Source organism: Meles meles, chromosome 8 (assembly GCF_922984935.1).
Source record: "Meles meles chromosome 8, mMelMel3.1 paternal haplotype, whole genome shotgun sequence".
In the NCBI taxonomy this organism is placed as follows: Eukaryota; Metazoa; Chordata; class Mammalia; order Carnivora; family Mustelidae; genus Meles; species Meles meles.
In genome coordinates, this window is record NC_060073.1 from 49,328,115 (window position 1) to 49,354,536 (window position 26,422).

General features: G+C 50.8%; 1 protein-coding gene and 1 long non-coding RNA gene across 2 annotated transcripts in view; one reads left to right on the forward strand and one right to left on the reverse strand.

Moving 5' to 3' along the window:
• Window positions 1-6,446: 6,446 nt before the first annotated feature.
• Window positions 6,447-14,671, forward strand: LOC123948075. Its single transcript, XR_006819922.1, has 2 exons — window positions 6,447-6,869; window positions 7,104-14,671. It is a non-coding gene; the product is annotated as an uncharacterized LOC123948075 (long non-coding RNA).
• A 449-nt stretch (window positions 14,672-15,120) lies between these two features.
• PARVA (parvin alpha) overlaps window positions 15,121-26,422 on the reverse strand; it is a 171,388-nt gene continuing 160,086 nt past the window's right edge. Inside the window, exons 11-13 of the mRNA XM_046014533.1 lie at window positions 26,290-26,391; window positions 25,477-25,549; window positions 15,121-16,357 (exon numbers count right to left, since the gene is read on the reverse strand). Coding sequence (XP_045870489.1) covers window positions 16,281-16,357; window positions 25,477-25,549; window positions 26,290-26,391 — 252 coding nt within the window. The 3' untranslated portion in view covers window positions 15,121-16,280. The remainder of the gene's footprint in view (window positions 16,358-25,476; window positions 25,550-26,289; window positions 26,392-26,422) is intronic.

Sequence of the window (26,422 nt, forward strand, 5' to 3'; positions counted from 1 at the left end):
CTCCAGGCTTTGCCCTCCGTGTCGGTCCAAATGGCCAGGGTACCAGGAAACCACAGGATGCCCTTTGAAGGAGCACGTAGTCACTGAGACCTGATGAGCCAGCCGCCAGGGGACCTGGGGCTTGAGCTGGTACGTGCTTTGGACCACAGACAGTCCTGTTCCACCCCAGGCTGAGTCATCCGTGGACAGTCACATCGGGTCACTCCATAGTCTCATCTTACTTGTTTTACAGCCTTTCTGGGGTTCTTGCGGACCTTCCCAAACCTCCTTTGGGGGACTGGTTTCATAGGCAACCCATATTGAGCTCACGTGCTTTCTTACTTTTATTGCCCCTGCTTCTCATTACGGCTGTGCTGTTTCCTCCCATGGCCTGTGTCCTCAAGAAAGGAAAGAGCTCCTATTTCAGGAGAATACCCCGTATGCCAGGCATGGTGACATATCATCTCTTTGACTTTAATCCTTATAACAAGCCTCTGAGAGTTTATTTCCATTTTTACAATTCAGAATGCTAAGACAGAAAGGTTTTGTACTTTCCTTATATGGCTAGTAAAGGGCAAAGCCAGAATTTGAACCTGGCCTTCTAACCACACCTATACTTTCCCATACACCCGGGGTCTCCTAAGGAGCTTGGCCGCTACTCTGGTGGCTCCTTAAGGTCAAACTCAAGTTCGGCCTCTGCGACGACTGCCGACTGGCTCTACAGAGCTGCTCCAGACTCTCCTGTCCCAGGTGCTCTGCTCAGTCCTTCTTCCTAGTGATTTTATTTGCTGAGAATCCTAGGCTCTGAGAGCTGAATGGGCCTTCATAAGTCGCGCAGTCCCCCTCTCCTGGAGCCTGAGCCTCCTGCCCGATCCTCACAGCTTCCTTGGAGGTAAGCAGGACATGTAGTGTTTCCTCTTTTTTGGATAAGAAAATGTTTTCAGAGAGGGCATGTGGATATTCTCCATTTACCCCTGCAGGTCTGCTTTCGAACTTTCTGTACACTTCTCTGTGCCCCAGGAATCTGCAACAGCTGGGCTCCCTTGACTTCTGGGCAGGAGGCTGGAAGGCTGGAGTAGAAAGGAGGGTGTGAGTGCTCTCCTGCTTCCTCTCTGCCTGGCTGGCCTCAGTTTGGTGGTGGTAAGTAGGTTCCTTTACCAAAAGCCACAGCTCCTGTCCAGTGGCCTCTTCCTTGCACCTGTAGGTCTTACTGGGTCCCCACAAGACCCCTGTGCCCCTGGCCCTGGCATGGTGCTGGCTGCCCAATACTGCTGGTCTCCAGCTTGTCACCACCCCTCAGCCCTGCTCCCAACCTTGAAAATCATTCCCTCATTTAATTTCCATGAACCTTTCCATTGTTAATCTTGCTCACTCCTTTGGAGTGGTCCATCCATTTCCTAGAGAGACTCACCTGAGACGGAGGGGAAGTGACTCACCTAAGGTCTCTTGGCCACTGAGAGGTGCAGCTGGTTTTTGAACATGGGGTTCAGGACTCCTTGTACCTGGGTCAGTCGTGCTCTCGTCTTAACCTTCTGCCCAAGACTGAGCACAGGTCTCCTGTGTGCATTCCTGGGATACACCATTGCCTACTCTGGGTTACTTTTGGGGGACTGATTACCCTTGGCTCTTCTCAGGTCAATATTACTGAATGCCTGAATACCCCTGAGTCAAGACCCTTCACTTTTCCCCCTGGCTGCCCCCTCCCCCCCTTCTCAAAGGCAATCATTGCTGACCCCAGATGCAGATCAGTCCTTCAGCCTCGGAGCCAGAGCCCCGTCCTTGAGGGCCTTTCCTGGCCTGGGGCTCAGCCCTGAACTTTAGGGATTTCCCTGAAGCTTTGAGCCAGTCAAGCTCCTGGTCACTAGCTAGGCAGGGAGCCAGAATCATCCCTCTCAGTCTGATGTTGGGTATTAGCCACCATGTCTGCCCATAGGATTGTCTCTTCCCAGGTCCACCCCTCCCCCATATCTTGTCTGAACTTCCGAAGCCACAGTGATTGCTGCCTCTAACCGCCCTTCATGGTTGGGCTCCTGATCGCCAGAGCTCTGCCATCATCCACAGCGGCGAAGTTCTGGGAACTCTCTCCTTGAAGACGACCCCAAGCAATAGCCAGATTTTGGAGCAGAGATACTGACATCCCTTACTCCCGACCCCCTAGTGAAGGGAGCCCGGTCTGGGCACGCTGTCAGAATCTGTCAGGCAGTGTGGACTCATCATCAGTAACAATTTCATGGGTAAACAAGAATGCCAGGAAGGGAAACTGAGGCAGAACTCGGGTGTGTTGGGGGAATGGTGATAGGCCACTGCTCAGATCTTAGGTGGTGGCCCCTAGGCATGAGTAAAATAATGTCACTGGGACACTGAGGTGCCCCCTGCAGGCTCCGGGGCCCACAGGATGCTGAGCGTGTGGGTGTAGGCCTCCTTACCCGAGGTGCACACAGTCCAGGGGTGTGTGCACACACACCAGCCCACAGGGACTGGTGCGCCCGCCCTCCTGGTTTTCTGCCCATTTCTTTTGTTCGCCCATGCAGGGCTAATCCCTCCCTTCTCTCTCCCTGCTGGTCTAACATGAGGCTTTTGAAAAAAATTTATTAATTTATGTATATAAGTCCCCAACATGGGGTTCAAACTCACAACCTTGAGATCAGGACTGAGCTAAGATCAAGAGTCAGACACTGAACCGACGGAGCCCCCCAGGTGCCCCTAGCAATGGGGTTTTTATGTTCATATCTCCACTACCGTATGTTATTCTAGAAGGATCCTACTGTCTCCTCATCAAGCCCTGTCTTGAGCTGCAATAATTCTTACTTAGTCTAGTAGAGCATGCATGTGACCCATTTCTGTCCCCTTTGGGGACATCCCCAACTGGTGAGTATGTGGTTTAAATCCTGACTCTGCAAACCCCCTGGCTCCCTGGGGCTGGAATGGTGGCCGGCAGGGGCGAGAACTTGATCTGCAGAAGGAGTGACTCTGTCCATGAACCACATTTGGGCCGGGACCCACATGAGTCTCACGTGTGTTATGAACGAGGCAACGACTCCATTTTCCTATAAGAGCTAGAAGCAGTGTGGCTCGTGCGAAGCGCATGGGCTAGAGAGTGGCGTGGACCTGGGTTTCTACCACTTCTGAGCTGTGAAACCTGGGGCAACTCATTGCCGACACCTGCCAAACGTGATGCTAATTACCCTCCCTTATGGGCTTGTGAAGATGAGCAGAAATGCTTATAGATAGAGTGGGTGTCAAGCGCATCAGCCACCTGAATACCATCCCGCAGAAGTGGAGGCTTTTTTCTGTGAGGTCAGAGGCCCCTGGGGCTGGCTTAGTCCAGCCACCACGCGGCTCTGTGGCCCTGGGTGGGCTGTCCTCCTGCGAGATGGCAGGGCCGGCTGCCGTGATCTCTTGGTGCCCAGCGACAGCGGTCTGGGGTCCTGGGTGGTGGGCTTGGAGATGTGGGGTGATTGCACGAGGCCAACGGGGGGCACGATGGCAGGAACACCTGTGAGCAAATGAGATACACCTGTTGGGAGCACAGATCATAGGACCTGCAGCTGTGAGGGACAGCCCCTATGAGGAGGCAGCTGTGGTGAGCCCGGGGAGAGAAGCTAAGCAGCCAGGCGCTAGCCAGGTGGACTCAACTCTCTCACCAGAAGACCAAGACACCCTGGATGGATGGAAGTAAGGTACCGGTCCTTGTGTCCCTGGAGTGCGGAGGCTTCCTTTGGCTGAGGCCGCTGGTGCCGTGGAAGCACCTGGGGGAGGTCGGGGAGAAGGGGGAATCAGTGCCAGGTCCTGAAGGGGATCTGCGTGGGTGCCCTAGTACCCCAGCAACAGCCCTTCCCTCCTCGGGACACTTCTGGAGGAGAGATCTGGTGTGTTGGCTCCCCGGTGTCAGGGCTGGCCTGGCCTGGCCTCCCCTAGCCGAGGAGAATCAGTGTCTGTCCGTGAACACTCGCCCTCTGCACAGGGCTGCCAGAAGTTCTGGAGGCAAAAGCTGAGGAATTCGAAGCATTTATGACTTAGCGGGATTGTTCCCAAACTGCAGGCTTCTCTAAAGAGCCTTCTGGATTTCATTGTGGTTGCTTCTCAGCTCTTAGATCCTGGCCGAGGGCGCCCTGGGTCTCACTGTTCACTATAGCCTCTGGCTGTAGGGTCTGGGCCTCTGTGAGGCTGGCTGAGTAAATGCACGGGGGCTTGCAAACCTTGCTGCCTGCCCCGAGGTAAAAAGCACAGAAACTGAAGTTGGCAATTCTAGCCCTTTCTACAGGGTCATCTTGGTCACCCCACTTAACATCTCTGGGTTTTTTGCTCATCTCTCACATGGCTTGGTACTGCTGAGAACCTAGGGTAGTGGCTTTTCTAGGGGCGAAAAATCTGAGTAGAATAATGTGCTTCTAGCGGCTGTTTCTCTCGAATTTGAACGGTAGCTACTATCTTCTTAAAGATTCTGTCTCCTGCCCTTATCCCCAGTTGCAGCTAATTGGCCCAGGGGTGAGCATGTGACCCAAACGGGGCCAGAGATTAGCATTCAGGCACTTATCGGGAGCCCCACATTGGTATCCTAAGCTATAAATTCTGTGCACCATGGCCAATAGCTTTCCTTTCTACTTCTGGCTTCCCTCCCCCTCCACTGCAGACATCACTGGCCAGTGAGAGTGCTGGATCTGCTGGATTGATTAGTAATGTCTGCTATAAGTGTGTGAGGAGCACTGTGAGCATGAGGCCATTTGCTGACTCTGGTCCTGTGCTTGGAGCGATAACAACAGTAAGAATTCATATCTGACACCAACTCTCAGCTTCACCCAATGTCCATAGCAACACTCCCATCGTTCAGTGCCCTCGACAAGCCCTAGGTCATACAATGGTTCTGCTCAAGCTGGGACGGTCACTGTTTGAGTTGGAGCACAGCTTCTGAGCACAGCCCAGAGAGAGCGAGGGAGGGAAGGAGACCCCAGAGTCAGGCAAGCCCAACCAAGCCCCATACTTAACATGTGACAGGCCCCCCTCCTTAGATCTCATTACAAAGAAAGAGGCTCAGAGAGGTAAAGTGACTTGCCCATTAACACACAGCTAGTGAGTGCCAGGCCATGAGCCCAGGTGCTGTGCTCTGAAGTTCCCAGGGCTTCTGGCTGTACCTAAAACGTGTGCTTGTGCACTCTTGGCTGCATCATTCCTGGGTCACTTGAACCCTGGTACTTCGGGGAAAATGTCGAAGAAGATGGCTGCTTCGTGGCTTGGTGGCTTTTCCCTGGAATTCCATTTTGAAATATCTCATGGAGTGATTGTAAATACATATCATTGTGGCACCTTCAGCTTACAACCAACATTCACGCAGAGGCCCGTGGGAGTAATCCTGGTCGTGAGTGGAGGAAGCAGGGACTTCCGGTGGAGGGGTCACAGGCCAGGCCCACAGAACGGTGTGCTTTCTGCAGGGTGGCAGAGCCTGTCTGGGACTGGGAACCAGGACGGCTGTCACCATGCTGCTTGGGTTCCCTGCCACGGGGTCCACACACATTCCCTGAAGCAGATGCAGGAGACAACCCCTGACCACAGGATGGGGGCAGGGAGAGGAGGGAGACTGGAAAGGGTGGAGGGAGGGCTCACGGGCAGCAGCTTGACGGCCGTGGATAGGAGCTTGGCTGCTAAAAACCCAGAGTCCGGCTGAGCACCTGGGCACTTTGAAGCGCCCTTCTCCCTGCCTCTTTTGAACAGCTCACAGGCTGAGCTCCTGCCTCCAGCCTTGTCCTGCATGTGCCCCTGCCCCCGCCACCATGGGGCTCCCAGGCCAGCTGGTCAGTCCCCTCTGTGAATGATGTCCCTTCCCCCTGATCTCATGCCTAGCTTACTGCCCGGGCTCAGCCCTACCTGCTGCGGTCCTCCTGCCTGAACCGTGTCCAGCCTGAGGGAGCCTCACCTGTGAGACGTCAATGGCTCTGGCTGCTCTCCTGGGCACAGCGGTGCTCAGCTGTCCCAGCCCCAGGCCCCTTCCCTCCCTCCAGACACAAGTCTCATGCTCAACTTCTCTCCTGCTTTCTGCCCAAGGTCGGGCAGCACCCCAAATCCCCACTCCCAGGCAAAGGCAGGCCACTTCTTTGCTGGAGAGAAAGTGAGGCTCCCCCAGTCACTAACACCTACACCCCTTCCCAGAGCACCCCAGATAACCAAGTGTTTGGCAAGAAAAGACACAGAACAGACCTTTTTTTTTTTTTTTAATTTTTATTTTGTCCTATTTATTTGTCCCATTGTCTAATGGGACAAATAAAACATCATTAGGTTTTTTTTTTTAAAGATTTTATTTATTTATTTGACAGAGAGAGATCACAAGTAGACAGGCAGGCAGAGAGAGAGAGAGAGAGGGAAGCAGGCTCGCTGCTGAGCAGAGAGCCCGATACGGGACTCGATCCCAGGACCCTGAGATCATGACCTGAACTGAAGGCAGCGGCTTAACCCACTGAGCCACCCAGGCGCCCGCATCATTAGGTTTTGATGTAGTGTTCCATGATTCATTACAGAACGGACCTTCAAAGGAACACCTTCGGAGTTTTAAATCTTTCTTCATTCAGAGTTTCTACAGTTAGTTAAGGAACGCTTCTCCATTCCCCCTCTGCCAACCAACTAACTAGATAAATACATAAAACAAAGTCAAGAGGAAACCCTGTATTTGAGATCTGAAAAGTTGGAATCAAACTCCACTGATCTTGCTCTCGACCCTCGTCTCTAGCCTGTGTGGCCCCAGAAATCTAGGCTGCTGGGCGTGTGGAGGCAGCAGGGAATTGTGGGAAGAATAAAGACTTCAGAGTCAGAACCAGGTTTGAGTCCCAGCTGGTGAACTTCTGTTTTCTCTTCTGTAAAACAGGGATAACAGTTGTCCCCCCTTCCCCCCACCCCCAGAGGTTTCTTTTTTTTTTTTTTTTTTTTTTTTTAAAGATTTTATTTATTTACTTGACAGAGAGAGATCACAAGTAGATAGAGAGGCAGGCAGAGAGAGAGAGAGAGAGAGAGAGGGAAGCAGACTCCCTGGTGAGCAGAGAGCCCGATGTGGGACTCGATCCCAGGACCCCGAGATCATGACCCGAGCCGAAGGCAGCGGCTTAACCCACTGAGCCACCCAGGTGCCCCCCCCAGAGGTTTCTTGCCCAGTTGTCTGCCAAAGCCAACGCTGGGCCTAACACTTGGTGGTAACCCAAGAGTTTGTCTCCAGTCTTGGCTTGAACTCTGGAGCCCATCTCTGACTCATGGCCTCCTGGCCACAAGAGACTGGAGCTGAGCTTTCCTGAGAGGGAGCATCTGTCCCCTGGCAACCCCGTCAGCTTTGTGCATGGCAAGCCAAGGGGGTCTGAACCCCCTAACTCCCTAGCAGGAGCCTAGCAGAGACTGTGGCCAGAGGGGTTCACATGAAGCAGAAACCTGGGAGGAGATGCAGCCTGGTTCCGTGTGGGATCTGAATCGGGGGTCAGAGGACAGTAGCCGGGCTTGGAAGTCACTCAACTGTAGACACATGGGGACAAGACCATGCCTGTTTTGTTCTCTGCACGGTGTCTGGCAGCGCGGGTAATACTTAAATCCTTATTGAACAAGTGAATAAGTGAATGACAGCCTTATCAGTCAGAGCCTGGTTGCCTCAGGAATTCCTTCTAAAAACAAGGCGGAGAACAGCTGCTGGCAGGAAACAGAGGTCCTCTGGCAAACAGACGGGTCTGTCTGGATGCAAAGACTTAGTGATTGGTCAGGCAGCATAGAAGCGCATTCTGGAGGCCTTGTGCCGGCAAAGGAATTCTGGTCTACGGATGGGCAAACCGCCGAGGGGACCGAGTTCAAGAGGTTAGAACCGAACGCTATAGCCTGGCTGTCCGGGCTCAATGCCCAGCTCCGGCACCCGTGAGGCACAGGACCTGTATCCTGGGACTTTGTTTCTTCCCTTGTATGTACCTCACAGTCTTGTAGAGGGGACTCAATGGGATTATTTGTAGAAAGTCCACACTGCAAGTATGCAGCAAGTACCCCTGTTAGTATTAGCGGAGAGGGGGCAGAGATGATCTGAGCTGGGTTTCAAGACATGGGAAGGGAAGAGAACAGGTGCAGGATGGATTAGCCCAGTGGGAGACTGGTTAAGAGTCCATTGCAATACCCAGGCATGAGGGGATGAGGCCTAAATTAGGGGAGTACTTGGGGCATGAAGAGGAGAGCCATGCAGATCGGGTGGGTCACGAAGAAGCAATCAGGAGAACGGATTGGCTATGGTGGAGGGGAAGCAGAAAGTTCAGAACCCCCCCGTGCATCTGAGAGCAACTGGGAAGAAGATGGCTCCTCTGGGAGAGACAAAAAGCAGGTATGGGGAGGATAAAACTTAAGGTGGGTGTGCTTGGTTGTGCTAAGGGGAGATGTGAGGCTGGAAATGCCCAACCAGCTGGGTGACGTATCGGGGTGGGGGAGGTGACAGGCCATAGTGGAAGCCAGGCAGAGATATAAGAAATATGGAGGACACTCATAGGCAGCATTCACATTTGGGGGCTGGGGTGGTGTAAAAAAGCCCACCTAGGGTCAAAAGCACAGCAGCCAGAGAACGGGAGAGAAGCAGCGAAGTATAGTGTGTGTGCACGACCTGTGTAGTAGAATTTCTGGAAGGAGGTGACGGATAGCAAGGTCAGATCTGCAGAGCCAGGAGAAGATGGGTCGGGCGCGCCCCATGCTTACCACGCAGAGAGCCATTTCAGTGCTGAAAAACTAGTAGCGTGTTCTAGGGGTTCATCAAAGAAAGGGGCAAGGGAGGAGGCGGAACCAGCATGAAACTGTATCTTTCCAGGAGAGTGTCCCAGAGAAAAGCGTGAATCAGGGCAGACAGTGGAATTGCCTAGAGAACAGGCTCAAGGGCAAGCTGTTTTTCACCATGGGAGTCTGCATGGTTTGGCGCGAAAGCCAAGATGCTGGAGGAGAAGGGAGCTGGTCCTGGCGGAGGGGCGGCCTGGGAACCGGGGCGGGAAGATGTGAGAGGCAGTGAGATGTTGGGATGCTGTGGGAAACACAGGAAGCAAACAGCTTTGATGTCTTGGTAAAGGAAGAGGGGAAGACCTAGTGCAGGGAGGAAGTAGGCAGAGGGGTCTGGGGAAAGGTGGGGAGCAGGAGTTTTGGGGGAGAAGGGAATCCATGAGAGAGGACAGAGGACTCAGCGAAGGCAACGAGCATTGAATGGAAATTGGGTAGTCCACGGTACGTGTCCGTCCTGTGATTTCCTGCAGCAATTCCATGCTGGGGAACAAGAATAAAAATGTCCACTAGTGGGGCTGACCAGAGGGTGATTTGGAGAGGCAAGGAAGCTTCTAGTGCAAGGACAGAGTTCAAATGACTGGCAACGGACCGGGTCTGGATTTTGGGGGACAGACAGGCTGTTTGCCGAATAAAGACAGTGATTTCTCAGCAACAAATATGACTTTAGACAAATGACCCTAAATCTTCATTTCGCTTTAGGGTTGAATTGTGTGTTTTCTTGGAGCAGCAAATCTGTAAGGAATATGAAATCACTGATCCTGGGGGCAGGTGTCCCCGAAGATTACATGGCAGCTGGGGCAGGGTCATTTTCTGGGAGAATCTATCTAGGGGTACTCAAAGGTATCTGGTCCTATCTTGTCATGTCACTGAATTATTTTAAATGAGCTGTATCTGTTGCCTACCTCCATTGGTGGGAATGGAGGAATCTATGTGGAAGGGGACCCTATATTTTCTGATCCCATTTTATGCATGGAAAGGGACCAAACTCAGAACAAGAATCCCATAAATCTTCCCTGACTTGATTGCATTCTGATAATGTACAATTTGCAGCCTGGCCCACGGAGTTGACTGGATTCCTGTTGTCTTGTGGAGTTTGGTGTCTCACTCGTCAATGCCAGGGCACAATCCTCGTGAACAGAACGGGAGAGAAAGTTCTGTATCTCATTGATATATAGCACCCAAGGCATACAGGTCGGGAAGTCATTTGATCTGGATGGGTGAATTTTATGAAGGAAAGAAATTGAACAGGTCTCTTGCTCAGGATGGTTGCCGGTGAGCTTGGTCTCTCACAGGCGATGACTGACCTGGTCATGGGTCTGGACAACAAGTAATTCCAAAGCTTGAGAGAGTGGGAGCATTACGGGGAGAGAACCAAAGGTGCAGGAAGTCGAGGCTCAGGGACGGCACACAGACTGCCACCACCCACGAGCCCACAGCATTGACCACAGACTGCAAGCGTGGACGAGATGAGGGCACTGTGGCCTCAGAAACCAAGCTTAGCGCATGCTCACTGGTCACCACTATTGTCCATTATTTTAAGGCAACCGCCCCCAGTTCCACGAGCATTCGTATTCTCCAGTATCATGATAAATGAGGAAAGATGGGCTAACCTCTGAAGCTAGAGCAGAAAAAGGCTTCCAGAAGCTGCTTTTCAGAAACACTGGCAAGTGTTTGCCAAAGGCGGACCCTGTGCTTCTGTGGGCAGCTGGCAAGGCCATTGTCAAGGTTTCCGGGAAGACGTGTGAGTGCCTCTGAGTCGTGCAGTCCCAAACCCGTCTCCCATAACAAGCCAATGTGTAACAGATTAAATATTTATCTATTGTCCTGTCCGCCTCAATAAAACATGGCACTCTTTAAAAATGGTGGCCTTAATGACATTTGTGTGTCTTGGAATGTGGCCCTGGGCTAGCAAATCGCATCTGAAGATGTGAAAACATGAAAATCGATAACAAGAAATGAAAAGGCTGTTTCACCGATAAACCTCATTTATCTTAATCCGAGGGGCTTCTCAGAATTTCTTAAGTGCCCTTTGAAATGCCAGCATCAAAGCCAGGGCCCACGTGCCCTATGTGCAGAAGGCCCAGGGGAGCCGAGGCAGAGGCCTGCCTGGATCACTCAGGCCTCGAAGCCTCCTCAGAAGCATGCTTCTGGGGCAGGCACCCTTGGCACTGGTTTCCCGCCAAACTGCTCCCCAGCGGGGGTTTCTGGGTTTGCTGAGATTTCAAAACTCCCAGTGAAGTTAATGTACCATGGGAGTGAAAGGTATTTCACAAGACCCTACCCGTGAAGCCTACTTCTGGTAGGCTTTATCCAATGTGGGAGGCGCGCTAACGGTAATTCACACTGACTAATGTGAACCGGGGAAATGAAATTATCATTCCACCTCCAGGAAGCCTATACCTAGTCCTGTCCCCCGGCTGGATGACCGCATTCCTGCTGCTGCCCCTCCCTCCACACCTGTCACTGAATCCACACAGGGACCCAAGGGCAACAGTCCTCTGTGATGACAAGTTTGGGAGCACTGGGCCCCAGGGATCAGCTTTCTGGCTGTCAGTCCTTCCCTTGGCTTCACGCACACAGCCCCATCCTATCTTCTGGTCCCCTTACCCAAGAGGGTAAGGGACATGACTTTGATCAAGAGGACCAAAATGCAGGAGGGTCGGAGATGGCTTGGGACTTCCTGTCCTGCCAGCAGCCCCAGGGAGATGGAGAATGAGGCTATCCTAAGCACACCCAGGCTTCCAGCTCAGGCTTGAGACCAGTCTGGGGCTGGGCAGGGGCTCCGTCTCCTCTCCTGGTATCCTTTGTTCTCCAGCTGTCACCATGGTTTGCAGATGGAAGGCCCGTCTCAGAATCCCTTACAACAGACTGCTTTCTTCAGTTTTCTCATGCAGTGGCCAGAAGGCTTTTATATATACATGGCTTGCCGTTTTTCTGATAAAATCCACAGGCCTCTGCTGCCTCCGATCTGGTACCCCTTCTCCCTGCCTCCCTCCTTGTCCTCCGTCTGTCCTGGATTTCTGCAGTTTCCTCCAGGGAGCCAAGTCTCCTGGCTTGGGATTCTCATCTGAGCCGTTCCCTTGAACGGCAAGCGCCTCCCATGAGTAGGTGTCCCTTCGAAACCTCACTCTGTCAGAGATTTCTCTTGACCTCAGAGCCTAAGTGAGATCTCTTTCGTAGTTTTTTGTATTTGCCCTCAGCGGCCATCCCCATGATCGGAGAGGATTTTTTGTGTATCTTCCCGAGTGAGCTCTACAGGAAGCCTCCTTCACCACTGGACAGGGCACAACTAAGACTTCACGGACACTCAGCATGACTCGTTGACTCTCTGGCCAACTGGCTACATGACCCGATGAGTTCCACAGAGCACTCATCCTGCAAATTTCTCAGTAGAGGAATAGGTCCCATGGTCAGATGCAATCCGGACGCGCCCTAGTCTGTTTCCCTGTAGGGGGTCATCATACACCTCCGTGCAGGAAACTCTGAGATGCACTCATGTTAGGACACAAAAAGCAAAAAAATAAAATAAAACCAAGGCTGTAGAATGTATTTGACTGTGACTTTTTTTTTCTTAACATCTACTAACATCCTGCAAATGTACTTTAAGACACTCTAGCAAAGCAAGGGGCAAGAGAACGTTTTGGAGCTAGCCTGGGTTTAGATATTCCAGGAAAAAGAAGAAAAAACTGTTGAAATTTGGTATTTGCAGATATAACTTGGCGTTCGCAGATACGATCTTTGTAACAGTGAACAACTTGCACATACGAACTTGTCTTTTGCTGAGACTTTAAGCTGCAGGTGTTGGGAGGCTCGTGGGTGGACACAGGTCCCTTAGTGACTGAGTGAGTCTACCTCCTAAATGGCATCTCATTTTAGTGCAGTCCCTCTGTTCTTAGTATTCTCTTGAATTTTCCAATAGAGCTAAGTGAATTTTATGGTCATGGGGGGGGGCGGTTTGCATGCCCTATTAGCATGAGCTAAGTTCTCAGGACCTATCACTCTTGAATAGCTAGGATATTTTATGTAGGTAGGGTTCCTGAGGTGGAGCTACGGTAGATGCAGTGGGTCTCAAATTATATCTGATCAGCCCCTCCTTAGGGCAAAACTGCTTGACCTATGGACTCCATCTAGTCTCAGTTTGCAGTGGAAAAATAAATTAGTGATAATTTGGGGGAAGTGGATGATGTATACATTTGCTTTAGCGCTGGAGTATGGACAACTCCTATTTGGACCACAATGTATACATGTCTTAGAGTCTGGTTATTGGAAAATTACAGTTCCAGAGGACTTTTGATGCAAATAAACTTCAGAATGCTATGTAGGCTTAACCAAGCAACCCACAACAAAATAAACTGATAATGATAAAGCTAAGCGAACAGTAATTCGTAATTAGAAAGGACTGACTGTAGCCCTTGCAAATTGCAACCAGCTCAAGGCAGCCCTGATGATGGGCTGATAGAGTCTTCTTCTAGATTTTGGGAACATCCGCTCTGGGGCTGCACGTGGGAAATGGGGGTTTTATGAGCATTGCTAGGCTTGTAGCAGAATCCACACAGTATTTAGTAACCATTAGTAACTTCTTGGTCGATTACAAATTAGTAGTCATAGTAATATGAACAAATGAAAACTTAAACTGTACATATTCACCCTAATAAGTTAAAGGAGGCCTTTCAAAAAAAAAAAAAAATTCAGTATAGGTCACCTGAGAAGGTCTCTGGTAACATACCCCTGACCTCCAACACACTAGATCTCCGTTTCAGCTTTGGAAATCACTGTCTAGGCAGCATGCCCTCCTTCCCAGGGAGGGTTTTCATTTCCTAGCTCAGGTAGACCAGAGATGTGCATTCACTTGGAAAAGCTTTAACGTCCAGTGTACATCTCCAAGATACCACAATAAGTGAAAAAAGCCATGTGCATGTCAGTGTGTATAATATGCTATTGATATAAAAAATGATTTTATATGTGTGTTAATGCTTTATATGTCCTGAGAATCTCTGGAAAGGAATATGCAGAACAGATCCAAACATTCGCCTCTAGGGAGGGTTACTGGCTGCTGGGGGAGGGGAGGAGGCAGACTTGGGTTTTTTCCTAGATACCCATTCATCCTTTTTGAATTTGTACCATTTCTATATGAACTAGTAAAAATATCAATAAATGTAGAAGAAAAAAGGCACAACAACAACAACAACAAAAAAAACCCCAGTAAACCCAAAGAGACTGGATTCTTGGTTTCTTTCTTTTTTTTTTTTCGTTTTCTTAAGAGGTAAATCCAAGTTGATTTATTTATTGTTCTGATACTTTTCTCCACCTTCAAAAACACTGTTGTGTATCAAGCAGGAGATTCTAGAATTTAAAGGAAAACCTCCAGGCGAGGGGAGCTGACAGACCCAGGCCCTAGGCTTCTAGACTGAGGGAGAGGCCGCCATCTTGAGACCGGTTCTTTAAAACCTTCCGGGTGTTCTGAGGTGTTTCCATTACCACATAAACGCAAAACACAAAAGGGGTGCTCTTAACAAGGTCCCTTGTACTTTGTACATTTGCAGCTCAAATATAAAGAAAAAAGGACAACAAAGGAGACAAAATTTGTACAGCAAAGCATGTTTAAATGAATGCATTCCTCTTATTTTGTCCCACTTTTGGACTGCTTAAGGAGACAAAGCAATGGTTTATCTTGATTTGTTATCAGGAATTTAAATGAGCACAAACAGAAATATTACACTATTTAGTGTGTCCTAATGAAAAATGCAGTATTTTGTTAATCACGTAAAAAGAATTGTATTCTTTTACATAAACTGGCACCAGAGAATGTATTGTCTTTCTCTCTTAAAAGCTCCTTATGCTGAGTAATAAGTATTTCCTAGAGCAAACTATCCACAGAGGTATGTGGTGTATCTAGATTTTATGGGTTCTGAGTTATGGCAGGTAGACAGAGAGCAAGAAATATTTCGAAGCCGGAAGGAAATGTTTTGGACAATATGGGAGGCCTAACTCAGGGCAGGGGGTGGTGATGGAGACAGAGATCAAAATTAATTCCTCAAACTAGAGGCGGGCTTTGGGCAATGAACTGAAAATAGTCACAAAACAGGCACAGACTTTGGGTGGGTATCCAGGCTGGGCTCCATCTGGCTTATTTAGGAAAATTCTATAATGAAGACGTAACAGTAGAATAAGTTTTTATTTACCCCAAGGCCTTAGTCAATTTAAGGGCAAATGTTAAGTACCATAAGCCCCATATCCCTCTACGTGGGGGTATTCCCCCGCTATGTCAAGTGTGCAAATGCTTCCCCATGTTTCCTGTCCTTCTGGTGATTCCCACTTCAGCCCCTTTCCTGTGCCTACAGAACGCAGCAGCCTGGGACAAACAGAGTCCTGTATTTCAAAGTTAGGTTCACGGAGAGGGGACACAAGTAATAGCAAACCCACGAGGAAACCCACGCAAGGAGATGGCTCAGCTTGGGTCTAAATGACTTACATTTTTCCTCTCCTGAATTAGCCGATAACTGCTATGTGGGCAGACTTAGCCAGAAATGGTCTAAATGATCAATTAGAAGGCAAAAAGGAGTTCCTTTCTTTAAAGTTCAAGGGTCCCTGTTGAAGAGCCCTACTTCCTAAGCCCTGCTCACATGGGCCTGCGCCCAGCTCTCTGTGGTGCCTGAGTATATTGTACATTTGCCTAACGATAATGAATTGAGTACTTATTTTGCAGGAAAATATAGGGCACTTCCATTACATGCAATCAAGCAAAAAGCTGCAGAATGCACCACTCCATTAATTTTAAACAGAATTCTTCCCAAATGTCACCCTGAAACCAGAGTGTGGGGTTATTACCAATCTGAAGGAATTAAGAGTAATTTTCATTTGTACAAAGTAGTTGAGGGACATGACTCCTGCCACACACACACACAATTAATTGAGTTAAATTGGATTAGCCGATGCCAGTGTGAATCACTGAGCCCTGACCCAGCCTGCCTAGTGGTGAGATGGGGGAGGGAGGTGGGGGCTCTTCCGTCGTCGAGCACGCAGGTGCACATCCCCTCCCCCAACTACACGGCGTGCAGTGTACTGTGATGGGCCAGTTATTAACAAACACGTTCAAGGAAGAAAAACAAATGCCAGGCTCTGGCAAGTCACTGAACCTCTCTGAGCCTCAGTTTCCTTGTCTGTCAAAGGGGATGATAATATTTGCTTCAGTGGGGATCATGAGTATGTCGGAGCACTTAGCATGGTGCCCAGCATGTAGTTTGCGACCATTAAATGGTAACTATTACCTTTATTTTCATCTTCTAGGGGGAGTCTCCTGTGTCTAAACTGGTTCCCAAATCACGCTGAGGAAATCCAGACCAGGCCCTAGGATGGGGACAATGGCCAGTCAGTCCCCAGGGTCTGGGAGGTGTGAGTCAGCCCACTGAGTTACCGACCCTTTCCTTCCTAACTTCAGCCCTGCTACCCCTGGGTGGGAGCTGGACTAATGGGAGAGCACAGAGCTGGACACGGGAACAAGCAGGCGAAGGCAGCTGTGGAGGGGGCTGGCGTGCCCCTCACTCTACATTCCGGTACTTGGTGAAGAGGTTGTACAACACTCGAAGTGTGGACTTCAGGTCACAGTTGACAATGTCTGTGTAGAAAACAAAAACACACGTGGCTTTGGTGGGGCCACAGAGCCCACAGTAGACATTTTTGTCCCCTTCCTTCTACCACCCACCTTATGTGTCCAGCATGGTCCTGGGGTGCATGTCCTGCACCCACCCCCCCCAGGACATCATCTGGTGCTCCTGAAGAGCTCCCAGTCCTGCTGGGAGAGAAAAAGCCTCTCCACCAGCCAACCAGAGGCAGGTGGGTGGTGAGGGGCAGAGCTGCTGGGCTCGGGGGTCTCGCCTCTCACTGAAATAAAGCAGACCCCGGAGCCTACAGGCTTTGTTCTGGAAGCAACATCGCCAGGTGAGGAGCCCTGGCCTGCCTCCCAAGTCTCACTTCTCTGCTGTCAGCTTCCACCTCAGAGCCAGCCTGGAGTGGTGGGGAGGAGCGGGGGTCCTAGGGCTATAGTGGGGGGGCAGGTGGGCAGTTACGACAGAGCTACCTCTCCCTGAGGGAGGGAGGGTCCCAGAGGGCACAGAAGCCCGCCTGGCAGTGAGTACTCAGTAAATAGGTGTCAGGGGATGACAGGAGATTGCTCCTGGCGGAGGACAGAGCCATGCAGCTGGGTTTGAAGCTGGGAGTTTGCGTTTTCAGGAGAGTTCTGCCATGGGCTCCCCAGGTTTTATACAATCATTTCCTCCCTCCCTTCCTTCTATTTACTGGTCACCTTCTTCTCTAGTTGCCCCCTGAGTCCCCTGCCAAGCCCCTTTCCTCCCTGGTCTTGTCTCCTCCACACTCACTCCCTTGGAGACCTGGCCTTTGAAGAGCCAGAGGAGAGAGAACATAAAAAAAGAATCCTGCCTACTATTTAGGAGGGCATATTTAGATAAAAAATAAGGAAAAGTGGAAGAGGAAAAAAAAAGCAGAAGGCAAAAGCCCATTGACTCTAAGAGCCAGGACAGCGGTTATGTTTAGGGAGAAGCCTGAGGATCACACAGCTGGAAGGAGTGCCTGGGAGCTGGGTGCGGGTTACCTGCTGGCTTCGGGAGCACCTGGGAGCTGGGTGTTGCTTACACAGTGGCTTTGGGGCTGATGCGTCACGGGGCCGTATGTTGATGTCTTATCTACCTTTCTGTATATGTGATGTCTTGCACGGTAAGAATGATTTTTAAAAATCTAACTTTGCAGAAGTTCAGATGAAGTAAATGATGTAAATGAAAATAGTAAATGCCCTGGGATTTGAAGCTGGGAAAGCTCCCGCTGAGCCACTGGGAAAGAAGGGACTGGGGAAGATGTCGGAAGTCTAGTCACGCCCTGGTCCATAGGAACAGGGACTCTTGGAGATCAGGCGGAGCCGGAGGCTGTGGCTCTGACAGGCTGGGTTGTGGCCCCCAGGTTTTAGCCTTAGGATCCAGCCAGGCACGCTCGGGCCCCGGGGCCCAGGCTCTAAAAGATGGACACTGACTGGGCCACAAGCTGAGGCCCAGGGCCTAGGATTCCTCCGACGCCCCCCCGCCCCCGCACACAGCCCCACCACCTCATTCCATCTTCTACCCCAGCTGGGCTCGGACCCTGCTCCAAGCTCTCTGGCTGATGGACGTGTTCATGGCCTTCCTGAGACCACTTGGGAGGTCTGGAGCTCAGCTTCCCTTCCTACTCCCACATCGGTTCAGGCACAGTTATATTTTTTTCAGGCACATATTGAGCCTCTGTTGACATGAGACCCTATCCGGTGGCTCGGCTCTGCTACGTTGCTCTGCCCATCCAAGGTACTCTCTCTTGGCAGGAGTCCTATGCCCTGTAGGCTGATTGCTACTTTTTCTTGACTGCTTGCTGTTGAGTAGCTCTTAAATTCCACTCAAGTCAAATGTTAAGAAGTTCGGGAAGGAATTGCTGGAGAGCAGAGAGGGACAGAGGTGAACGCAGCGAGGCAGTGAGCATGAATGGGAAGGTAGGGTGGTGCTGGGACCACAGCAATAGGGTCCTAACTGGGCTCCTCAAAGCCTTTGCCCTCTCCAATCCATGCGACCCACCATAGGTAGACTATTTAGTCTCTGGGTATGGTCGTTCAGGATGTACGCTGGACAACGTTAGGGTGTATCATTCACATTTCCAGGGCATCATTACCACAGATGATAACATAAATGGTGCCCTTGAAGTTGTACAGCTCCCAACTTGTATGGCCAAATAACAATTTCACTTAAGGTCCAAAATCCTAAACAATGACTTTGCAAGGCATGATGTGAACCCTGCCCACCTTTCCAGTCTCACTTCTTGCCACACACTCCCTCCTTCACTCTGCACAGGTCACATGGACTTCCTTTCACTCCCTCCCAATGGCTGCACTCCTCCAACTTGTGGCCTCCGTACACAGTGTCTGCCTAGATTACCTCTTCCACATGGCTGACTTCCAATCTTTCCGCAGACCTTGCCTCAAAGCACCACCTCCTGAGGGAAGCCTTCCTGACACGTGGCCTGGGTGAGGGTATCCTGCTTTATGGTCTCATAAAGTGTGAAATCGGTGATTTGTGTGCTCGTTTGATTCAGTCTGCCTCTTCCCTGGATGGCATGGGACTTGACCTCAGAGAGACGGTCTTCCTTGCTCTAGTACCTAGCCTAGTAACTGGTGTGCACAGACCTCAAGAGTTATGACTAGATAGCTAGATCAATAAATGATTGCCCTGTGTCGTGAGAGCCAAGGAAGAAAATTCTGGGAAGATGAGATAGCCAATAGGGCTACATGCTCCTAAGTGGATCAGACTGGAAAGAATTCCCAGGGACATGGCTTCCACTGGTGGTGTGGGAGGGAGAAAAGCCACGTGTTGGGGGAGGCAAAGTATTACCCTGATGAGGAATGGAGGCAGTGGGCCTGGGCACAAAGGAGGAACTTGGGGGCCTGATGGAGGACAGACAAGGATGGAGGCAGGAGGACTTGTTTTCCCCTTTTAAGGCCATGTGAGTTCTGAGGTTTCTGGAGAAGGAAGATGTCCAATGTGATGGGAGAATGTCTCAAACTGACCACTTAATGTTAAGGCCCACTAAAGTTTGAGGCCCATCTTCATGATGGCTGTGTAACCCAGTTAAAGTCCTTTAACTTCTCTGCATCCATTTCCTCACTGGTAAAATTGGGTTTTATGAAAAACATCTAGAACACATTAAGGGCTCCCTAAATGGTCGTTCCCTTCCCCGTCTTTGCCTGTTAATAGAGCTGTTGTGCACAGCTGTGCAGTCTGTGTACTGCACAACTCTGTGCATGCACAACTATGTGAATGTGCCACTCACATAGAGTAGGCCCTAGGAAACCTGACTTCCTTCTTCCTACAGGCGATCGCCTTATTAAGAAAGCCAACTGTCACACAGTTCCAAGCAGGTCAGTAGATGGGCCATCTCAGCCAGGAGAGGGGCTCTGGATTCCTGGGAATGAACTGTGACTCCTCGCTGTGTAAACAGAGCCTCCTGAAAGCCCTGGCCTAATAAGCTGTGTGATTAGTAACTCAGTCCTGCCCTGACGGCCTCTGCGTGCTGGCCCAGGGCCCCTCTCTGGGAGGAGTCTGGATGGTGGGGCTCCTGTTTAGAAGCAACCAGAACAGAGGCTGGCTGGCTTGCTGTGAGCAGGGGAGAGACAGATCAGACCCCAGGCTACTCCAGGGAGAAAACAGCCTCCAGCCAAGGGGAAAACGCTCCATGTTTGCTCCCCTCTCTCCTGGTGGCATGAGTGCCTTTTCCTGTTCATTAGATGACCAACCAAAATGAGCTCATGGCTCTCTAGCTGATGCAGAAGTCAAGGAAGGGGAGGGCAACTCTTCACTGTGGAAACTCAGTCTTTACCTGGAAGGACAGGGCCCTACACGGCCATGCCCTCCATGGACCTGCTCGTGCCCGCAGTGTCCCTCATCCCAGTCTGGGCAGTCGCTGAGCCCCTTTCTCTGAAGCTTCGCTGCTGGGTCCTCAGATCCCTTGAGCAAGGTGGGAAGACAGCTGGTGGCTCAGTGCCACCAGGTGGTGGGGGCTGGAATAAGTTGGGCAGTCACAGGCCTGCTCCTGGGGGAGAGTCTGGCCCCATCCCCCTCCTGATGGGAGCTGGCTGATCCTCGACTCTGCCTGCTTACCTTGCTGCTCCCTATTCCCCACTGGGCTAGGACCCATCCTCTGGAGATGGCTTGTATTGGTGTGGGCCTGCTACCCTATCTGGGGATCTTGCTGTTTTCTATACATATTAAAAAAAAAAAAATCGGAAGGAGACAAACATCCAGAAAAGCTCATGGAACATATATGGGCAGTTTTAAATGCTTGAAAGAGAACCCTGAGGTAACCGGCACCCATGGCAGAAGCACAATGTTGTCAGTACCCTTGAAATGCCCCCCCTCTCTCCACACCCCGATCACAAACCTCTCGTACCCCGCAAAGATAGTGACTTTCTGGACTTCTTATTTTATTTTTAAAAGATTTCATTTATTTGACAGAGAAAAGAGAGAGCACAAGCAGAGGGAGCAGCAGGCAGAGGGAGAAGCAGGCTTCCCACTGAGCAGGGAGCCCAGTGTGGGACCCTGGGATCATGACCCGAGCTGAAAGCAGATGCTTAACCGACTGAGCCACCCAGGTGTCCCGACATAGGTACCTTTGAAGAGCAGATTTTAGTTTTGCCTGTTTTTATGCTTTGCATCAGCAGAATCATGCTATGTATATACTTATGTGATTTTCTTTTTCTTAAAATTATGTATATAGGACTCACCCATGTTGCGTGAGCTGTTCAGTTTTGTAAACAATTTTGAGGTGTCATTGGTTTTATTGAGATAGAACTATAATTATCTAGCCCTAATTATCTAGCTCTGCAGGAAACTATCTCTCCATTTGTTGTGGTTTGCAGTCGTTTTCAGTGCCTTGAAGTGGTCATGTTGGATCCTTGTGTCCACTTTTATATTCGCTCTTTTTGCAAAGAGTCACTGACCTCCTCGTGCTGCAGTACCTAGAAGTCCTCCTCCCAATTTCTCGGCTCATGTTTTGTCCTTGCTGGGTATTAATCCATGGTCTGACTATACCCCAGTGCATCTAGTGTGTTAGGACGTGCAGTTCCGTCTCAGCTACCGTGGATGGTCTTGGGCTAGTTTCCTGGTGTATGGACACACATACCTATGCGTGCGGTTACTGCATCAGATGGTGTATTTGTTTCCTATTGCTGCTGTTAACAAATTATCGTGGGTTTGGTGGCTTAAAACAACCCAAATCTGTTATCGTACAGTTCTAAAGGTCACAGGCTAAAATGCGTGGCACTGGGATAAAAAATCAAGGCCTCTGCAGGGCTGCAATCTCTTCTGGAAACTTCAGGGAACATCCATTCTCTTGCCTTTTCTAGCTGCTAGGGGCTAGCTTCTAGAAGCCTGTTCTTTGGCTTGTAACCCCTTCCGTCCCCAAAGCCAGCGATGACTGAGTCTTTCTCATACTGCATCACGCCAACGCTGAGTCTTGTGCTTCCTTTGTGATTATACCGGAACTTTCCAGAAGCTCCAAGATCCTCAACTTCATCACACCTGCAAAGTCCCTTTTGCCATGGAAGGTGACATATTATCACATCCCAGGGATGAGGGTGTGAGCATTTTGGGGGCCATCCTTCTGCCTACCATAGAAGGTCATGCAAAACTTCAGCTGTTACATAAAGACAAACTAGTGTTCAAAATGGTTGTGTTTATTCTCACGCGAGCAGTTTCTGTGGATGCTAACACTTGAAATGCTCAGTTTCACATTTTGCCACTGTCTGGTCTGCACGTTCGTCTCAGGGAATGGGGAAGCGAACTGGAACTGGAACTATTTTCCTTATTTCCCAGTCACTACGCAAGGCCTTCCCCAAATGAATTGATTCCTTGGAACTCAGCTTATCACCTGCCTGGAATTTTCAGCATTGCTTGAAGTCTGGCCCCAACTTTTCAACTCTTTAAATTGTAGATATTCCATCAGCCTGCTGGCTGACCGACAGCTGTCATTCCTAGCAAGTACTAGATTCCTTCTGTGTCCCCACTTGGCTCTTAGAGTCTTAACCATATCCAGCGAGGAATCCGCTTGCATAATAATGGCGCAGGCGTGTGCATGGGAAGACAGGTGGTGTGATGTCCTAAATAAAAAGCCACCAGCTTTATGCAGGGATTTCCACTGTGTCCTTCGCCGTGATCCTGGTGCTAACACTTGGGCTACTAAAAGTTGATGAAGGCTGGGCAGCAAAACTCATCTGGGATGCACACCTAGTTCCCAGGAGATTTCAAGGTTCGACGGAACTTTGAATGTCAAGCAGCACGGCAGAGAATGCATTTCCCCGAGCTTAAAACCTTTGGCATAAAAAATGCCTCCACCACAGCCGATGTGATTTCAGACACCCTCAAAGAATTACCCACATGGGCACCTTTTGTAAAGTCTGCAGCATTTATTCCTGCATCTCACTTTCCAGGTAGAGGCGCAGAAACAGAGGGGATGCTGGGGTAGAGATCTCTTCCAAAGTACAATTTCGCAACATGCCGGTTCAATTCTCCTTTACGCACTGGAAATTTTCAGCATGGGCACGATGCCCAGTGTAACAACAAATAAAACAGATGTGTTTTTCCATTGCCATGGGTCAGGAAGTTTCATATTAAGCAGTTCAGTCTGTAATTGTACAAGAAATGTCCTCTAAATGCAGAAATATCCCTATAGGTTAATTGATACTGGGAAAATGAACTGTTCCGAGGGAAATGAACGCCTGACAATGGATGTATGGGGGTGGGTGGGAGAGTCCTGCTGATCCGTGACCAGGAAGTTTCCTATTAAGCGGCTCGAGAACACGGAAACAGAAATGCTGGCCAGAGCTCTCCCGCTGTCTCTCTCACTCTGAAGCCGGGTGTTCATCATCTGGCTGCAGGGCTCCATTCCTAATGGCATCATGATGGCCAGAGGGACCTTGGCCCCAGAGGGCTGCTAGGAGGACAGCTACCTTGCTAGAGGCCCTCAGCAGTGACCAGGCACTTAGAACAGGTGACACTAAGTGAGAATAACGGATTGACTTTTGTTGGCTAGAGCCGGGTTTGCGAGGTCTGTGACGAGGCATGACGTGGGGACGCAGCCCCTGTCTTCACGGTCCACCTCTCTCCTCTGGTTTCCTGCTTTCCCCTCTGACTTCAAGCAAAGCCATTCCCACAAGATACTGTCTCGCACCTTTTTCTTTTCTCTGCGTGCGTTCCTGCTGTTGAGCTTCCACGAAGCGGAAGACTTCCGATTACATAACCGCAGCCTGATCTCTTCCCCGAACCCCAGTTCTGCTTGGTTGATGCCTCGGCTTCCTAGAGCTGACATCCTAATGTCCCCTACCAAGCTTGCTTTTCTTCCAGGGCTCCCCAGTGCTGCCAACGGTGCACCACAGCTAAACATCTGTATTTCACACTGCCTTCCAAAGGATCTCTCTGGAACCGAGTTCTGATCACGTCACCTGCCTGCTGAAGAACCTTCCATTTTGGGCGCCTGGGTGGCTCCGTCGTTTAAGCATCCGCCTTTGGCTCAGGTCATGATCCCAGGGTCCTGGGATGGAGCCCCACATCAGGCTCCCTGCTCAGCCGGGAGCCTGCTTCTCTCTCCCCTCCGCCCCTCACCCCTCCCCCACTCACGCTTTCTCGCTCTCTTTCGCTCTCTCAAATAAATAAGTAAATAAATAAATAACATCTTAAAAAAAAAAAAAAGAAGCTTCCATGTCTCCCACTGCCTACAGAATAAAGTCCAAACCTTCTGCCTTGGCATCAAGCCCCTCTAGGACCTAACCAGGCTTGCTTCATCTTCACCAACCATTACTCAATTCTACTCTTACTGTTCCAGCCCAGCAGGTCGCCGCTCACGTTCGTTATCAGGTGCCAGGTGCTCTGTGTCAGACACCTCACGCTGAACTCTGTCAGGTGCAAGCCTCTCAGAGCTCCATTTTTATGGACATGAAAAGTAGGCTCAGAGATGGTAGGTGAGTTGCCCAAGGCCACACAGCTGGCATGCTCTGCTCTTTCACAGACAGAGCCCCTCCCCCTTCCCCAGACAGGACTTGGGCTCACACTGTCCTCCCATCTGGGAAGCTGGCTCCTTTCTCCTGTTCTCCAAATACAAAAGCCCTGTCTGATCTTCCCGGTTTATCCCTCTGCCACCGTCTCCATCAAACCGTCCTCTGCCCAGCCTGAAGTGAAGTCCCCTCCTCCATTCTCTCGCTCTCTCAGTGGTACCTCTTTCAACAGCAGTTGTCACCGCTGTCATTCTGTTGTGGTTACAGCTTTTCCCTCCCCTGAGGGCGGCAAGTGCCTTGAGGTCAGGAACAGCCCACCGCTCTGGGCATAGCATCGTCGATGGGGCATAGCACCGGTCGATGGGGCGGTGCGCCCCTAGACAGCGCCTGCCTCCCTTGATGTGGAGGCGTGGGAGGAGGATTCAGTGTGGCAATGGGGAGGGAACGCGCCCCATCCCTACTTGTCCACTTTCCTTTAAACAGCTAGGAAAGTGCAAGCAAAAGGAGCCATGGAGGGAAAACAGAAAACTATCTGCAACACAGTGTTGACTCATCAGCACTGATAAAATGGAATATTTCAGTCAGTAAGTCAATAATCATCCGTACCAAGAAGACTCCCAGGAGAGGCGAGCCTCCCTATGCACAAATGCACGCAGCTCCAAGTGTGAGCCCGGGAGGGCTGCTCGAGCAGTCTGCTCCTTCTCTATTTTTATTCTGTCTTAGATTTGCAATCCGAACCCAGCAAATCAGGCCTCCTCTCTGGGCGGAGTTGGAGTGAGTCAAGAACAGGGGAGGCAGTTCTGCTGCGAGCGGAGGACTCCGGTATCTGCCCCTGCCCGGCGGGGATATAGCTGTGTGACAGGTCAGCACCCTGTCCGGGAACAGAAGAACCTGGAAACTGGCCACAGGGCAGTTCTGGTGGCCCCTCTGCTCAGGCCTTCCTTTGCAGTCCCATGCATGGGATCTTCATTTGCGGTTCACAAAAGATCTCTAGGACTGAGCGGCTATGCCCTGCCCAACCTCCCCCGACACATGGCAAAGAAGACTTCAGAGAAGAACCCGTTTCCCTGATGTCAAATATGAGGCTTGTCCAGTGCCCTGAACACTCATGTGCAGGGACAGGTCTCTCAGTCCTGTCACCAACCCAGGGAAGAGCTAAGTACCTTCTGGCCGTGGCTTTGGCTTTTCCAACCCTCCGTCTTGCATGAGCTCAAAGGCAAAGGAGACGTTCAAGACCTGGAAGGAGAAATGCGGTGTCTGTGTCATTGTGCCCGGATTCCTGGACTGTTGGGGGCTCCGGGCTCCTGACCCTGGGAAGCAAAGGAGCCGGAAGTATAGCCAGAAGGCAGAGGCCAGGTAGAAATGGGGCCCTAATGTGAAGGAGAAACGAAGCTACCAAGATGGGCAGGCTGTGCAGAGTGCAGGCTGGCCGGTCCCAGCTGACTGCTGGGGAAACGTTCCTGGACAAGTTCAAGCTCTCCTTCCTGTCCTAGTGTGTTCCTGCGCCAGTGGCCAGGACTTTGAACTTAGGGATATGGATGTGAAAGGATGAGATGGCAAGACATGTTCAAGAGGCAGAGAGTGGTTTCTGCTTCGGACCAAGTGTCCTCTGTCTAGCGGGCAGGCAGGGCAGCCCGTGGGGGCATCAGAACCAGGCTGACCGTGAGCCTCAGGTCTGGCCAGCCTTACGGCCACCATTCCTGTTCTGTCTGTGGGGAGATGAGGCTGGGCTGTGCACTTGGCAGGGGCATACGGCTAGGGGGCCAGGGCCAGACCGCAAAGGGAAGGGAGAGCTGTTCACGATGCTCAGGAACACAAAGCTCCTTCCCAGCTCAGCTGTTCATCAGAATGGGCCCCACATCCCACTGCCGAAGACTCTGGGCAGATGGGAAGCCGCAGCCTTTTCCCCCACATGGCCCCAGCAGGGGTGCAGGGTGGGTGAGCTGGGGGCCTCCCGTAATGTCCCCTCCCCTTACCTTCTGCTCAAAGCTGTCCGGGGTCAGGAAGAAGCTGTGCAGGGGCACAAAGTAGCCCTCCAGGAGCCCCATGAGCAGCACCAGGTACACCCCATCTGCAAACTGCAGGGAGAAGGCCAGGTGAAGGCACTGA